The 16992-nt window shown below is 36.1% G+C and overlaps 1 protein-coding gene across 2 annotated transcripts; it reads left to right on the top strand.

The window, feature by feature from the left end:
• Positions 1–7072: 7072 nt before the first annotated feature.
• On the top strand, positions 7073–15524 carry LOC114660183 (prenylcysteine oxidase-like). 2 transcript variants are annotated; one of them, XM_028812701.2, is made up of 6 exons: positions 7073–7239; positions 8917–9123; positions 9651–9825; positions 11476–11687; positions 12653–12793; positions 14556–15524. In XM_028812701.2, the coding sequence occupies exons 1-6, from the start codon at positions 7122–7124 to the stop codon at positions 15209–15211; spliced, it is 1509 nt and encodes a 502-aa protein (XP_028668534.2). In that variant the 5' UTR covers positions 7073–7121; the 3' UTR covers positions 15212–15524. The 2 variants fall into 2 exon arrangements, with proteins under 2 accessions (XP_028668534.2, XP_028668533.2); XM_028812700.2 differs by having other exon boundaries at positions 7074–7239; positions 14553–15524.
• The last annotated feature ends 1468 nt before the right edge of the window (positions 15525–16992 follow it).

The raw sequence follows: 16992 nt of genomic DNA, 5'->3' as shown, positions 1-16992 counted from the left end.
CACAGTCAGTGATGGTTTGGGGTGCCATGTCATCTGCTGGTGTTGGTCCATTGTGTTTTCTGAGGTCCAAGGTCAACGCAGCCGTCTACCAGGAAGTTTTAGAGCATTTCATGCTTCCTGCTGCTGACGAACTTTATGGAGATGCAGATTTCATTTTCCAACAGGACCTGGCACCTGCACACAGTGCCAAAGCTACCAGTACTTGGTTTAAGGACTGTGGTATCCCTGTTCTTGATTGGCCAGCAAACTTGCCTGACCTTAACCCCATAGAAAATCTATGGGTTATTGTGAAGAGGATGATGCAATACGCCAGACCCAACAATTCAGAAGAGCTGAAGGCCACTATCAGAGCAACATGGGCTCTCATAACACCTGAGCAGTGCCACAGACTGATCGACTCCATGCCACGCCGCATTGCTGCAGTAATCCAGGCCAAAGGAGCCCCAACTAAATATTGAGTGCTGTACATGCTCATACTTTCATGTTCATACCTTTCAGTTGGCCAACATTTCTACAAATCCTTTTTTTGCATTGGTCTTAATTGATATTCTAATTTTCCGAGATACTGAATTTGGGACTTTGATTAGTTGTCAGTTATAATCATCAACATTAAAAGAAATAAACATTTGAAATACATCAGTCTGTGTGTAATGAATGAATCTAATATACAAGTTTCACTTTTTGAATGGAATTACTGAAATAAATCAACTTTGTCATGATATTCTAATTTTATGACCAGCTCCTGTATATATATATATATATACTAGCAAAATACCTGCGCTTCGCAGCGGAGAAGTAGTGTGTTAAAGAGGTTATGAAAAAGAAAAGGAAACATTTTAAAAATAACGTAACATGATTGTCAATGTAATTGTGTTGTCATTGTTATGAGTGTTGCTGTCTTTTATATATATAATATACACACACACACACACACACACACATAAACATATATATACATATACATATATACATATATATACATATCTACATATAAACATATATACATATATATACATACATATACACATCCACATATATATACATATATTTGCAGTTGGAGATCCACGAAGGGAGAAAAAACGAATCACATATCATAAAATAGTTTTATTCCTGAGCTTTCAACCCCTGTCAGGGGTCTTCATCAGAGGATAATGCTTAGACTTACAAGAATCAAAGGCAATATATAGCAACACATTCAGTTGGGATGTAGGTGACTAAGTCAGTATGATCGGGGGGGGGGGGGTTGTTGTACTGAATGTGTTGCTATATATTGCCTTTGATTCTTGTAAGTCTAAGCATTATCCTCTGATGAAGACCCCTGATAGGGGTTGAAAGCTCAGGAATAAAAAAACTATTTTATGATATTTTATTTTGTAGGGTCTGTCCCTGAGACTTATTAATTGTCATTGCGAAGCAGAGCCTTAGTGGAAATTGGAGGCGTTTGAATTGAAATGGGAGATCAAAGGGTATAACGGGGATGCGAGGAATAATAACTCTCTCCCCTGAGCCACCGCCAGTAAAAATAGTTGCCTCAATGAGGTTCTTTTGCAGAGACGTGACCTGAAGTCTCGTGCCGTCACAAAGTTTCAGTGGCTGTACACAAATCCACAATCGGTTTCATATTGTTTTCGTACCTTATCAATTGTGTAATGTGTTTTTTGAACAGGTTTGATTCATCGAAGTGATCACTCCTGCTGCGTTCAGTCACTTCACGTGAGCCGCTCTCTTGTGTGATGTTGCGATGTCCATGGGTTTATTTAATGTTAGCTAAGACCCAGCAGTTAAAAGTTTCTCACTACAGCAATTTTAACTCTGTTACACAGTGATCCAAACTGTCGTTTATACCTCGTGTCTTCTCATTAAATTTGTATCTCGCGAATATGGCATTGCAAACGGCAGCAGGTCAGTTCCCGTGCTTACGTGGGAGGCGTGATGCCGCGATATATTTTGATATATATCAAAATACCCGCGCTTCGCAGCGGCGAAGTACTGCTTTAAAATTTTTATTAAGAAGAAAAGTAAACCTTTTTAAACGGAGGGAAAATGAATCAATAATTATTTGTTAAGGATCTCTTTGTATACCACGTTGTCAGTTCGCCCCTCCGGTTGTAATATGACCAAGCTGTGTGCTGAGCTTACTGTTGAACATGAAATCTAACGTGGTTTGTGCCCTTCAGAGTGAAAACAGTTTGCATTTACCTTTTTAATAAAAGGCGAGCTTTTAAGCCTGAGAAATCACCCCGTAAATGCACATGTTTAATTGCACATGTGTTAATATGTATGCTTGCATAGTATTAAAAGACACTCAACAATTAACGTCATTTACCTTCGTTCCCGCATTTGACTCGTGCTGTAAATCTCTTCCTTGTTTTCAGTTCACGTGATTATGTAGGAGGCGTGATGACGCGATACGTGACTCCGCCTCCTCCATTTGAGTATATGGACAAAAAACAGGTTCCAGTTATGACTATTACGCGTAGAATTTCGAAATGAAACCTGCCTAACTTTTGTAAGTAAGCTGTAAGGAATGAGCCTGCCAAATTTCAGCCTTCTACCTACACGGGAAGTTGGAGAATTAGTGATGAGTGAGTGAGTGAGTGAGTGAGTGAGTGAGTGAGTGAGTGAGTGAGTGAGTGAGTGAGTGAGTGAGTGAATGAGTGAGTCAGTCAGTCAGTCAGTCAGTCAGTCAGTGAGGGCTTTGCCTTTTATTAGTATAGATATATAGATATAGATATGAAACATCTTACACCATACAGTTAAGTATCACCCCACGCAAGACAATATATGTCATGAATATTTTGAAATCTTAAATATGAATTTGCATGTACTGGTTCTCATTAACAACTCTTTTTTTATTATGAAAATTATGTTTATGATGTTTTTGCATTGCCATTTTGTGGACAGCACAGTAATAAAGTGGTAGTGCTGCTGTCTCACAGTAAGAAGACCATGGTTTGTGTTCTGGGTCCTTCCTGTGTCGAGTTTGCATGTTCTCCCCATGTCTCCCCATGTCTGCATGGATTTCCTCCCACTGTCCAAAGTCAATTAGGTGAGGTGAATTGGTGACATTAAATTGTCCCTAGTGTATGTCTGGTTGGTGTGTATGTGTGTGTGTTTACCCTGCAATGGACTGCTGCCCTGTCCAGGATTTGTTCCTGCCTTGTGCCCTATACTAGCTGGGTAAGGCTCCAGCCTCCATCACAACTAAGTTTTGGATTAAGTGAGTTAGAAAATGACATTTACATTTTGTGCTTGGTTTTAAATTGTGGTTGTAACCATTTTCTTTATTTATTTTTTGTCATGCGCCAATGATAGTTTAAGCGTAGCAACAGATATCATTCTTGTCCAAGTTTCTGGATTCTTTTGTTTTCTGACCTCAGGTTATGTTTAACTTTTTAGCCTTTGATGGTTGTGTTGCTGACTTCCTGTTTCTGATTTTAACACTTGCTCTACTCAAAACAGTAAATACCTAGGTCCATTCCCTCCATGACCACCGTCTTGGATTGGATCTGAGAGAATTTAGTTAAACTATTCATATAATTAACTATTAAATTTGTTACTGTGCTTCGACATGATCCCATGGTGATGTTCATTGATCTGTTTAGTATCTTGTGTTTGCTGTTTCTTTCTATCATGTGCTATATGTAACTGCATGTTTATGCACCAGTGGGACTAATAACAAATGTTTTCCTCATACTACAAGGTATATCAATAATAAAATGATATACTGTACACACATACACACACATATACATAGTGTCAGACACGTGCATGTGGAAGGCAGCTAAAGAGCTCAAAAGAAGTTAATTTCTTGCCAGGCCAGGGGGTTGCAGAGTGCAATAATCCTTTCTATTTTATCTCTGCAGACCAAACACAGGAAATTCCACCTGGACCCAATGACGCCATTTCTGGCTCCAGACTCGAAGACGTCACCTCCGGACCTGATAACATCACTTCCACTGACCAACCTTAAAACCCCACCATCTACCTTCTGTATATATATATATATATATATATATATATATATATATATATATAAGCAAACTACACTAACTACTTACACTTAGAGCCAGACAATAGTAGTATTCAGCATAAGTGTAATCAGTTATAAAGTGTTTTGTTTTGGGAAATATCAAAAAAAGCTGAAGTGTTTTATGCAGCATAAAACAGTTTCAGGAAAAATTAAAATTGAAATGTCTCATCAATTTATGGAGTTAAATGTCCTGACCAGTGGCTGTGCGATTCTGCTCCACACAATCAGTATCTCTAAAATTTACAGGTTAAGTTGATTTGATTAGCAATTCTAAATTGGCCTCATGCAGGTGACTGCCCAGTGGTTAGACTGGCACCCTGTTCAAGGTAAGATTATGCTTTGCACCTGATGCTACCGGATTAGACTACAGTCCAGAATCCAGTTACCCTGAACTGAATTAAATGGGTCTGACAATATTATGTTTATGCTAAAACTATGAGTATAAAAATTGTGCACATGGTAACTTTGAGGTGCAAACATGTACTCAGTGTTTATGTTACACTAAAAAAGTGCATTATTCTGCACATATAATGATTCAGTATTTCTCTGACACTAATTTATCATTAAAGCTCCACAACTGCTCAATGCTATCAGCCAAAAAGTTTACTTTGTGACTTCAACAGTTATTTTAACTCATCATTGGGTGTTTCTTTTAAAAAATATTATGTTTAAGAAACTCATTGACCCTCCACAACCAAGAAATAACAACAGTATATAAGTCAATACCATTTTTTCATCACTTGAATTGAACTTTGTTCTATCCCTGTGTCCTTTAGATTGATTTTAAAATATTTTCAATTGTATACAGGTATAAGGCTCAAAACAATCTACCACCTTCTTATATTTTGGAGTAATTGTCTCTCTACAGTCCTAATTGTAATATTTGATCTGTAATAATTTACCATTGTAAATACACTTCGCTAATAAAGTTGAACACTTTAAAAAAGTAGGGGGTTGATTAGTTTCAAACCTAGTTTTGTTAAACTTGACTTGCTAGTATGGATTATTGTTTGTTTCTAATAGAATTATTAAAATGTTAAAAAAAAAAAAAAATATTAAAACCCACCTCTTTAATCTGTCTTTCATGATCACTTAAGAAATCACTAGCAGCATTAGCATTGCTTCATACTTGGGGAGGAAGAAATTGATTCTTTTTTTGACTTCTATTTGCAGTTTTATACTCTGGTCATTAGTCCCTACTTTTGAGAGTTTTTTTCCCCTGGTACTTTGTTGATGTTGTATTCCTCTGCTCTCTGGCATGTTATGCTATGTTACAGCCACCTGAGATGCTGGGAGGATGAAGAGAGCTCAACAAGGGTATTCTGTTAATTGTAATACATTCATAAACTGTGGAATGTTCAGGGGGGTCTGGGTGGTCTGTTGGCTTTTGAATCCCACTGGAATATTTTCTCCAACATCCCATCTACTGGAGTTATTTTTCTGTCCTCCCTGACTATTCGACTACAGTATGTAAATACGCCGGACATTGTTAATTATGTTATAAATAACTTTTTTTAGTTTTTCCTTACCTTTTGTAACTATGTTTAGCTATTATTATTGTAAAGCACTCGGAGCTACTTTCATGAACTGTATAAAAATGTGGTATATAAATAAATACTGTTACTGGAAACTTTTAGGTCATGACAGGTCAATATGTGTTTCGTTTTTAACTATACGAGATTTTGAAGTAACGTTACAATGTGTGCCTACTGATGCGTTTAATTGTATTCTATTAGCGTTGTTATTTAACCGTGCGATTCACTGTTAAAACATATTTAATAAATTAAAATGTGACAACTGGCTCTAAGTTACTAAAAAATTTAAATAGTCCAACTTTCAAATAAGTCCCTGAATGTTACGTCATGCGTGCATTTTCAAACTTCCTAATTTTGCACATTGACTAGAGCAGGGGTAGGCAACGTCGGTCCTGGAGTGCCACAGTATGTGCAGGTTTTTGTTCCAACCCAGTTCCTAAACGAGAACTCAATTATTGCTGATGAAGCACATATTGCTTAAGTGACATTTTAATGCTTCATTTTAGTGGTCTCGCTTGTTAAGGTTCTCCAACCTTAATTGCTTATTTCAATCTTAAACTGCTGCATTCAGTGTTTTAATTGCTCCTTATTAGCAATAAGATGTAAACCAGGGGTAGGCAATGTCGGTCCTGGTGAGCCGCAGTGGCTACAGGTTTTCATTCAACCCAATTGCTTAATTAGAAACCAATCATTGCCAATCTCAGACCTTATTTAATTTTATGGCTTGTTAGTCTGTGCAATGTAAGGCTTTTATATCGTAGATTTTTTTCCTTTCCAAGGATATCATCCAAATGATTTGAAGCCTAAAACAGATCATTTTCAGTCTGTCACATTTTTCTATTAAGTGTTTTATTAAATCAAACCGTGCATGATGAACACACACAGATGTAATTGGAAAAAAGCTAGCTGGAGAACTGCTGGCTGCTTTGTCTTTTACATCTTATTGCTAATAAGGAGCAATTAAAACACTGAATGCAGCAGTTTAAGATTGAAATAAGTTATTAAGGTTGGAGAACCTTAACAAGCGAGACCACTAAAATGAAGCATTAAAATGTCACTTAAGCAATATGTGCTTCATCAGCAATAATTGAGTTCTCGTTAAGGAACTGGGTTGGAACAAAAACCTGCACATACTGCGGCACTCCAGGACCGACGTTGCCTACCCCTGGACTAGAGGACCTCGTATTTTTCTTTGCAAAAGCGTCAACCACTTTGAGTAAGGGAACCATATAATCTATTAGCAAAATTACTTATTTTATTGTTGACTTCCTTTGATATTTCCAGCAATTCTTCTTTGTAGAGGTCTTTTCGGCCCCGGAGATAAATTCGTTAACTGACATTTGACACATTTCTTTTAACCACAGCAGGAAAAAAACCGACCCCTCTTGGAAGATCCAAGCTGTTGCTCATCTGCCTTTGCCAATTACAGTATAGGAAGCTGCTTTTCAGCTAAGCGTTATGGGTAATGAAGTCAATTTGCCTTCCACCACGCTTCCTCCAGTTGTGCCCACGTGACGTGTAGCTTCAGCCGAGGTAAAAAGCCTGAAGTAGTGATGGCCGTTGTGATATTCCTGCGCTTTTTCCTCCATCTACTTCTGGTCTTTTGGTGTGGGGTGTTTGTTCACGGACAGGAGGCGGAACAGGGACATGGGACTCCTCCGTCCAGAATAGGTAGGGAGGAGCGGGTGTGAGAGGCAAGACCGTTTCTGGCCTGTTGGTGCTGGAACGTTTATTTGTGTGTTAAAATAACTTGCTAAGAGATGCAGCATCGTTAATGGCGTTTATTTATTGTTATCGCATAAATAGTGCACACTGTTATAAACAGACGCATTTGTTTCACCCTGTTTTGTTAGATTAATTTTAGATTATCCTTTAAATGATTTATCAGTAGTCTATCGAGCTTCATTCAGAATATCAATTAACATATTTTGCAAATTTTATATAAGGTGCAAGTACAGAATGGGCAGTTATGTCTATTGAGATATTTAATGCATAATTTGCTGATTTTGTATAGATTTCCCAAAGGGTGCGACACGATGTCTCAGTTCACAGCTGCAGAATCCTCGGTTTAAACGCCGGTGCCGGTGCTGTCCGCCCTGCCTCCAACCTGTTTGTTTCCTTCTGTCTGATCTTATGTAGCATTGTCTGCAATTGGATCAAATGTCATTAGGTAGCGTGATGATTTCTTAAAAATGGTAAACGGGGCAGCAGATTACGCATTCAGGGTGAACATTAAATATGCAAGAGATAAATAGTCTCACACACACCAAGGAGGAGAGTTAAACAATGTAAAGGGCTTTAAAGCTGCAATATGCATCCATTATTATATGTGTATTACAAACCAAATTCTATTCATGTATGGTCTCCTACAACTTACAGTATATCAAACCTTACAACAGCTGTACAGTATCTATTCAAACAGTACTCGGCTCAAATTCATGACAGGGATCACTTCTTTATGCGCCCACAGTTACTCGTAGAAGTCATTGTTAAAAATACCACATAAACTAAAGCGTACACCTTTACCATAAGGAAAGGAAAACTGGGGTAGCCAGCAAAAGTATTTGTAATAGTAACTCATGTTGTCATATAATCCTGTCTGGTTTATTTAATATTCATTACATTAAATTTAACACATTTTTCTCCACAACCCACCTGTGGATAAGCAGGTTATGAAAATGGATGGATGGATGCACATAATTTAATTTCTTAAACATTTATTGGTTTTTTTTTTATTGTCTACATTGGTAATTATTTTAAAAATCTTTTTTAGTGTACAGGAATTTTCAAAAAGAAAATGGCCAAAAACAACCTAAATTTGTAAAATAAAAAACTTGCACAGAGCACCTGCAGAAATATATATATTTCTTCTCAGTCATTTTATTTAACTCTTTAGCAGCTTTGAGTTGTCTGCATTCCTCTTTGCCTTGGTGCATACATTTTAAAACTGTTGTTGGATAAAACATTGTATTCCATTACTTCTTTAAATATTTAGACCATCTGAAGGATATTGTAAATGTGTAAACTTTATAAACTGTTATGATATTTCATTAATTTTCAATTTAGTTCATAAAACTTACTTACTGTAGTCCTTACCCAAAACCGGTAGAGGTAGAATATGATGAATGACAGCATAGTGGTGCAGAGGTTTTCACTGCTGGCTTACATATCATTGATACTGGTTTTAAGATTCATGTCCTTGTCTGGGCAGAATTTGAAAGTAATCTTGTGATTATCTCAAACCCCTATCCACCCAGCTTATGTTAATAGGTGATTCTAAGTGGGTATGCTCTTTATGATTACACAGGCTTTATTTTCACTTGTCCCAAATGTTTTTTTCCTCCACAGCGGTGATAGGCTCTGGTGTAGGAGGCACAGCAACAGCACACTTCCTCCGGCAACATTTTGGTCCTGATCTACAGATTGATGTTTTTGAAAAAGGTTCTGTGGGTGGCCGACTGGCCACTGTCACCGTAAACAACCAGGATTATGAGTCAGGTGGCTCTGTCATCCATTCTTTAAACCTGCATATGCAGGACTTTGTTAAACAGATAGGTGAGTTAAGAGGGTTCAGGGATTTCATATAAGTTATGGTATAATGTAAGTTATTTTAATGTTGGTTAGACATTTCAAAATGTGCATAAGCAGTTGAAAAGCATGGCTGATAATCGTGATGCATCCAGCATCTGACCAGAATAGGGATATCTTGTTAATCAAAACTATAGTAATTTAGAAGAAATGTGATAATTTAGTAAATTTGTATATTTTAATATTTTATATAGTATCCTGAAAAAGAAATCATAAATGTAATGCATGCAAAAAATAGTAATTTAAAGCTTGAACAATCATATTAAATTTTTTTTTTTTTTTTTTTTTTTTTTTTTTTTATAAAATTGATATCAGTTCTGCAGTGTTATAGTATCTGCTTCAACTTGGAACTTACATTTAGTACACTAAAAGCCTTCTGAGACTCTTGAGAAGCATATTTCAGTCTAGACCAAGTTATATTTAATATACAAAAAGAATAATAATGTGAAGCATGTGCTGTGTTTAAAATTTTGCTTTCTGGTTTCAACTGGCAGGGCTAAAGTACCGTCGGAATGTTGCTGGTAAAACAGCTGTATTTAATGGAAAGCAGATTATTCTTGAGGAAACTGACTGGTATCTACTTGACCTGTTTCGACTATGGTGGCGTTACGGGTTCAGTTTCATTCGGCTTCAAATGTGGGTTGAGGAGACCATGGAAAAGTTCATGAGGTGGGTGAAACCACGTGCATCTTAAATAGAAAAGCGTGGTCTGTAATATGGCAGTGTGTCTTCCAAAAGCCCAAAGACTATAGTCAAAAGTATGACGTTTAAACATAAATTATTTTATTGAAATGATTTATTATTTAATAAAGTATGTTTGATGTATGTTAGTGCTTTTTTCAGTTGCATAATTAGAGTAATTTATTTATAGGGCAAAATTCTAAATACATTTAAAATGATCCTAGGCACGCTACTTTCTTTTGCTTTTAATTTATAATATTAGAATTAAGCCATGAATCATGTCTCTTTATTTTTTATAATGTTGTTGAAAAATCACCAGAACTGCATGATTACTAAGCATCTCTTTGTTCTTCTACCCAAAGTTTCAGTGGGAAGTGTTAACAGTTATATGAGTGTCTTTTTTCTAGTTTGAAACTAAGAATAACTTAACAGGGTTCACTGCCAACATAATTAGGAAAATAAGAGTGCAACATGAACCATTTATAGTTTGAATCTAATGTCTCCAGTGCAAGTCAATTCTAGGTTTCAGATTCAGTTGCTTCTTGACTTTACATCCTTACTGGTGCAAGTCTACAACCAAGAACACTGTATATCAGGTTAGAAGTAGGTGCTGTCAAATTAACCAAATATGAAAGTTTTAATGTTCAAAAATAAGCATATATTTGAATATACCTGAATATAGATTAATCATTTTAGGTGTTTACATGAAACATTTGTGATTACATGCTCTTTTAAATTTATAATGTTATCAACATTTTTACTTTTTTCTTACAGTTCATTTGTAAAGCATGAAGTGTTTGAATTCTTACCAGTTGTTAAAAAAAAACAAACATAAAACTCAAATGAATGTAACATTTAGAATCACAGCCTTTCACGCAAGTGTGATTCTTCCACGCACAGAATGACATCAACAGAGAGGAATAAAGCATACTTCACACTGCCTGTACTTCACATAAGATACCCAGGCAAACACACTCATAACTACTTCAACATGTTGAATATAGTCAATAATATTTTTCTCCCAGCTGTGCATCTTTTTATACAAAATGTCGAAAGACATTTTCCAACTGTCCCCTTATAAAATCTGGGGCACTATGAGTCTATACTGTACTTGCTTCACAAATGTACTAAATGTTGAATTATGATGAGCTGCACCTTTAAGTATTTCCTGCACATTATAATTTAGTTATGTTCTATTTTTTTATTCACAGCAACATAAACAAAACTCATGTGAAAATTAGTTTTAGTGTTTATTTGGAAAATACTACTTTAAAAAAACATTAAACAATTTTTTAAGCAAAGTCAAAGAAGCTTACATAGTAGATTGAGTTTGTAGGACCCAGCTTGGTATTTTGCAGTATGGAATACCAGTTAAGTGCTGCAGGCAGAAGATGGTATTCAAGGAATAACATAAACTAAACTAAACCAGTCACTAATTTTGTCCTTTACATCTTCGTCAAAAAAGTAATACCCTTTTTTTAACATTATTTCAGGGAATGTGTAGAACATGATCAAAGAAGTAATTTACAGACTGTGTAAAACCATGTATTGCTGATACTGAAATAGTTCTTTACAGTGGTAATATCAAAACCACTATTAAAATTATTTTTTAAATAATATTTTTTTCCTCTTGCTTAGGATATACAAGTACCAGGCACATGGCTATGCATTTAGCTCCGTGGAGCAGCTGTTACATTCCTTGGGTGGAGGTACATTCATCAATATGACTCGCCACACCCTGTCAGAATCCCTCCTGGAGCTTGGTGTGTCACAGAGGTTCATTGATGAAGTCATTGCTGCAGTTATGAGGGCTAACTATGGTCAATCAGTCAGTGTTCCAGCATTTGTAGGTATGGACACATTTCTCTGATATTTTAAATATTCTTTTGCCTGTAAGGAGTGGAAAATTGCTATGCTACAACAAACTGCCATTTTGATATTTCATGCTTATTTATGTGTATGCATCTGTATTGGTTTCAGTAAGAACAGCAACTTGAGAGAGCTGTGGGGAATAAAGAAAATCACAATGATACCATAATAAATTGTTTTTCAAATGGCAAGAGAGTAGGCATAGAAGTAAGCTGCAAATATATAGTATTTTATAAGATTGTAGTTTTCTTGCAATGAACAGACAACCAAGAATAAATGTGGTCCCATGGCTTTTGCTGTGTGCAGCCTCCTCAATTGTCTCCTCACTTGGTCATCAGTTATGGACAGACCATACTGATGATCAGAGATTAACTAATTACTGGCCATTGTAATTAAAGTGGTAGTAATTGTTGAAGTAGCAGAGATGATGCAGGGAGACTGATCATTGGATGTAGGTGGCAGTGGGAGGGAAAATACATTAAAAATGTGATCAGGGTGTTAGTTTTGTCCACATCCCCTTTAAGCACCTAAATCCTGGATTGCCTGAGTTTAATTATTGTGCCCAGTCTATTCTAAATGTCTTTCATGTTATTCTGAGTAATGTTTTTTGGTTTTGCTTTGTAAGCTTCTTTTCCTTCACTCAGCTTTTTCTTTAGCATTCACTAGGTGCCCTTCAGAGCCTCTTTTCCACTAGATTTGAATCCTTTCTTCTCCTCATTCAGGTGTCTTTTTAGCTCCTGTGTAATCCAGAGCATGTTGTTTGGAAAACAGCACACTCTCTTTGAGAGCACCACAATATCAACAACAGATCTGAACTTAATATACATGTGTAGATCTATGTTTCTATACTGCTTTGCATTTTGTAAAAATTTAATACAATTGGTTTAGTTTAATATAATTTAATTGTATGCTTTTGACTGCCTTTCTGTTTTTGTAAAAATTTCAGGTGCTGTATCCCTTGCTGGTGCCCAGACAAATCTATGGGCAGTTGAAGGTGGCAATAAATTAGTCTGCTCAGGTTTATTGACATTAGCCAAAACCAATTTGATTCAAGCCAAAGTAACAACTGTTTCTCTGCATAAAACAGGTAATGAGCTATAGAAGCAAGATAATATTTTCTTTACATATTTAACAATCTTTTGGGAATGGCATATTACTAAAATGGTATTTGAAAGCTAGTTTGAAAAGGTATGCTTTAAATGTCATATCAGTATATAATCTATTTACTCACACTAATATATCATATATCATATGTTTTTGCACAGCAATTTAAATGCAAACCAGATCCCCTGAATTAGCCTTAAATTCTTTAGATAGAATATTATCACACGTTAATAGACGATCTCTTCAATCTGTAGTTTACTGTATTTAGTATAAACTGAAAACATTTTATCTCCATAATGAATCTCACTTTGTGAAGGGTACTGCAGATTAACCTTATCCGGCCAGGACACCTGTAGCATGGAAGGACAAGGGGAGACAACTTTGGTTTTGTCTCCCCCAAGGCAGTAGATGGCAGTCCCTTGGATTGTGGCATTGCCCTCTGGTTATCATGGGACATGGAGTTTATCTGCTCAGCCCTGTTGTATTCTGTGGATGCCACTGCAGGGACTGGGGAGCTGTACTCTATGGGGCTCCAGCCGTACCTAGAAGTGCTCCTGGGCCAGGTTTTGGGGACAGTAGAAGTACTTCCTGGGATAATACAAAATTAGTGCCTGCCATAGCTTCCAGAGCAAGAGTCGTTAGGAAGGAGACACTGTTTTCCGGGAGGAATGAAGGCGGAGGCAGAGAGAGTGAGAGAAACAGAGAAAAACAAGGATTGCTATGTGCTGTGCTTATTGTACTGTTTGTGTTGTGGGAAATACTTGCTGGAAGAGTTTCCCACAAAATAGAAAAGAATCCTCCTATTTTTTGGCAACTTGTGTCCAGAACCTGTGTGTGTTTGGTGTTTGGGGATCTAGAGCACCCACAGCTTATTTTGAAAGCTGTTTGCGCCTTGCTTGCTGTAATGTGTCAGTTAATGCAGCACAATTTCTCTGTGAAAAATATAGGCTTTGATTTTTATTGTGAAGGATGATTACAAGTATATTCACACACGTTTCTTATACCAACTTCGTACCCAAAAGCAATAAGTGATGCACCCTAATAGAAGTAGTATTTGGAGTGACTTTTAGAATATGCTTAGTAGTGCTTATTGCTATCTTCAGTGGCATCCACTAGCAAATATCTGTCATGCAGTACTGCTCCTCATTTTATGAAAGCAAAAGAAGAAATATCTGACGCCAGTAGTCCCTGAAATTTTGTTTTCAAAGAGCTATTGAAACTACACAGAATCATAATTCTATAATGGTAAGAAGGACCAGTTTAAATGTGAAATGTAAATTCCAAGTCAGATTTTACATAAAATAACTCCAGATTATTATTGAACATTTAACGGTAATAACCATTTGCAAAAAGCACTATTCCCCCATGTTAGATGATGCAAGTTAAAAAAAGATTGAATGTTTGCTTTTATCAATTATTCATACAAAATTTACTTTAAGTGAAGAGGGGATAGCTTTCTGGAAGGCAAACTACTGGTCCATGCAAGCTGTGGTACTATTGTGGTTTTTTTGTAATGTCTGATGTCAAAGCTGTACACCAATTCTGCACCAAGATTACCCATGAAATGTTAATTTGGTCATATTGTATCTTGTTTTTAATGAGCTTTTACATTCCTGGAAAATTTAAAATGATATCATAATTTAGGAGTTGTTCCATTCATACCAAAAACTTCTGATTGCGTTTTTTTTTTTTTTTTTTTTTTTTTGTTAGGAAATTTTAACTCTTTTTTTCTTTCACCGAAGCAGATACAATACAGTACAAGCTGGACTTTGAGGCACCAAAGGAGAGGGGCTCAGAGTTATACGACATTGTAATTGTGGCTGCACCCTTACAGAATGGAATGGCGAATATAACTTTTGAAAACTTTGATCCTCCAATCCCAGAGATGTCTGGATCATACCACCATACAGTGGCATCTATAGTGCATGGATATCTTAATAGCACTTATTTTGGCTTTCCTGATCCAAAACTATTTCCTTTTGCAAGCATATGTACAGTTGTTGATGATGATTTGTTTTTTAATACAGTTGGCAATGTTTGCCCAGTCAATGTCTCCACTGAATTCAAAAGAAAGCAACCTCAAGACGCTGCTGTATGGAAAGTTTTCTCCCAGCAGCCTTTGGAAAAGAAAGATCTGAAAACCCTTTTCAAGTCTTATTATTCTGTTCAGGTCACTGACTGGCAAGCATATCCCGAGTATGGCTCCACTGATAAAATTCCACCCATAATCCTACATGACAATATGTATTATCTTAATGGCATTGAATGGGCAGCTAGCGCCATGGAGATGAGTTCAGTGGCTGCTAAAAACCTTGCTCTATTAGCCTATCATCGGTGGAACCAACAGACAGATATGATTGATCAAAAGGAGTTAATGCACAAGATTAAAACGGAACTTTAACATAATAATTTTTACAAGTTACAAGTGACTGTTGAGATTTGTTAATACATAATTTAAGAAAGAAGTCATTGATTCTAGTTGGAGGGAATGTCTAACTTCAAAAAAAATTCTACTTGATTAATTCTTAAGCCTACTGTTTTACTTATCACTGGAATACAATACTTTTATTGTAAACTAATTTTTTAAAAAGACCTGTAGTTTAGTGGTTCTTAAAATGTTGTTATTGACAGAAAACGTAATGTCATAAATTACAGTGTAATTGTGAATTTAAAATATGTAAATTATTTTTCTCATAAATAAATTAAAGTAAAAAGTGGGGTACATTTTTGGGCAAAGTATTAATTGCTTAATTTTTTTTTTTTTCTTTCAGTTTGATTTAGAACAGAAGTCTCCAATCATTGTGCACAGTGGCTACAGGTTTTCATCCCAGCCAGTTTCCAGAATTGGAAATCAGTCCGTGCTATTAATGACACTTTGTAATTACAGTAACTCTAACTCTGTGCCTTTATAGCACTTTCATTCATCAAAGACAGATTTTAGTTCCATTGTAGATCAGAGGTCCTCAAATACAGTCCTGGAGGTCCGCAGTGGCTGCAGGTGTTCACTTCATCCAATTTCTTCATTAGAACCCATTTATTTACTACTAAAGCAAAATGTTTTTGGGCTTAATTTTGGTTGTCTTGCTTGTTACAGTGCAGAACCCTTATTTGCCTGTGTTTGTTTTAGCAGCTGCATTTAAGTTTTAATTGTTGCCTGTTTTCTTAACCAGACATTAGTTAATATTGAAATGCAGATAACCAGCAGCTCCCTAGCTAACGGGCTTCCTTTTAAACCTGTGCATATGCACACAAAGTATCTATGTTAAAAAATGTTTAGAAATAAATGAGAAGGGAATTGGAAGGAACATTACGTTTAAATCTGTTCTGGTCCACAAAACACATGTTCTCAGAGAAGGAAACTCTCTACAGTGCAATTAAAATTTCTCTTAGAAGAATGAAAGCATTAACAAGCCAAATAGTTAAATACCAAGTCTCATTATCAGCTTGGACTGTCTTCTATTAGGAAACTAGTTGGAAGGAAGACCGGCGGCCCTCCAGGACTGTGATTGAGGACCCCTGACATAAGAGATGAAAACTTTAAAATAATGTTTAATTGAACTCTGTGTTACAGTGCATATAACGTCTGTTAGCCATCAAACATTTTCCTTTACCAACTAAATTTTCCATTTCAGCTTATAGATTTCATGATTTAACAGATTTAAAAATAATGAATTGTCTTAGCTGTTGTTTATGCCTGCTGGATACAGTATATGTAAAGTCTTTAGAATTATATATATATATTTTTTTATTAATGCAGGCTGAAACAGCCCTATGTTAAGCTTCATTCAGTAACATTCAGGCAGTGAGCATGGGTGTGTGAGTGGCAATTGTAAAATGAATGATGTACTGCAGGGTGCAGAGGATCAATGCAACAGAACACTGTAGTATTATTTTGTTGTGATAGTAATACTTTTTGTACTTGCATTTTTGTGTCATTTATAGTTCCAGGAAACTCTGGACAATGCCCACTTTTGTGGTGTGCATTTTTTTAGGACATTGCAAAATTAACTGCCACCACATTTCTATAGATGGCGCACTGCTAATATTAGAAGTGTTGCTGAGATTCCAATGCCTAATGTAGTATTTTTGTTTAGGCCAAGCATTTTGACTTAATTGCTGCTATGAATCAAAATTTGCAAACATTGTCATATGAAAGTCAAGTTTTTATGCATACTATACTAG

This window comes from Erpetoichthys calabaricus, chromosome 11 (genome assembly GCF_900747795.2).
Source record: "Erpetoichthys calabaricus chromosome 11, fErpCal1.3, whole genome shotgun sequence".
NCBI classification, from domain to species: domain Eukaryota; kingdom Metazoa; phylum Chordata; class Cladistia; order Polypteriformes; family Polypteridae; genus Erpetoichthys; species Erpetoichthys calabaricus.
The sequence above is the reverse complement of the archived record's forward strand: the minus strand, read 5'-3'. Positions and strand labels throughout refer to the sequence as shown.

Bases quoted from the DNA above. Each gene is read 5' to 3' on its own strand.
- LOC114660183 (XM_028812700.2), top strand. From the start codon at position 7,122: ATGGCCGTTGTGATATTCCTGCGCTTTTTCCTCCATCTACTTCTGGTC. The intron at 9,124-9,650 runs GTGAGTTAAGAG...TTCAACTGGCAG, and splicing joins GGACTTTGTTAAACAGATAG to GGCTAAAGTACCGTCGGAAT. The intron at 9,826-11,475 runs GTGGGTGAAACC...CCTCTTGCTTAG, and splicing joins ACCATGGAAAAGTTCATGAG to GATATACAAGTACCAGGCAC.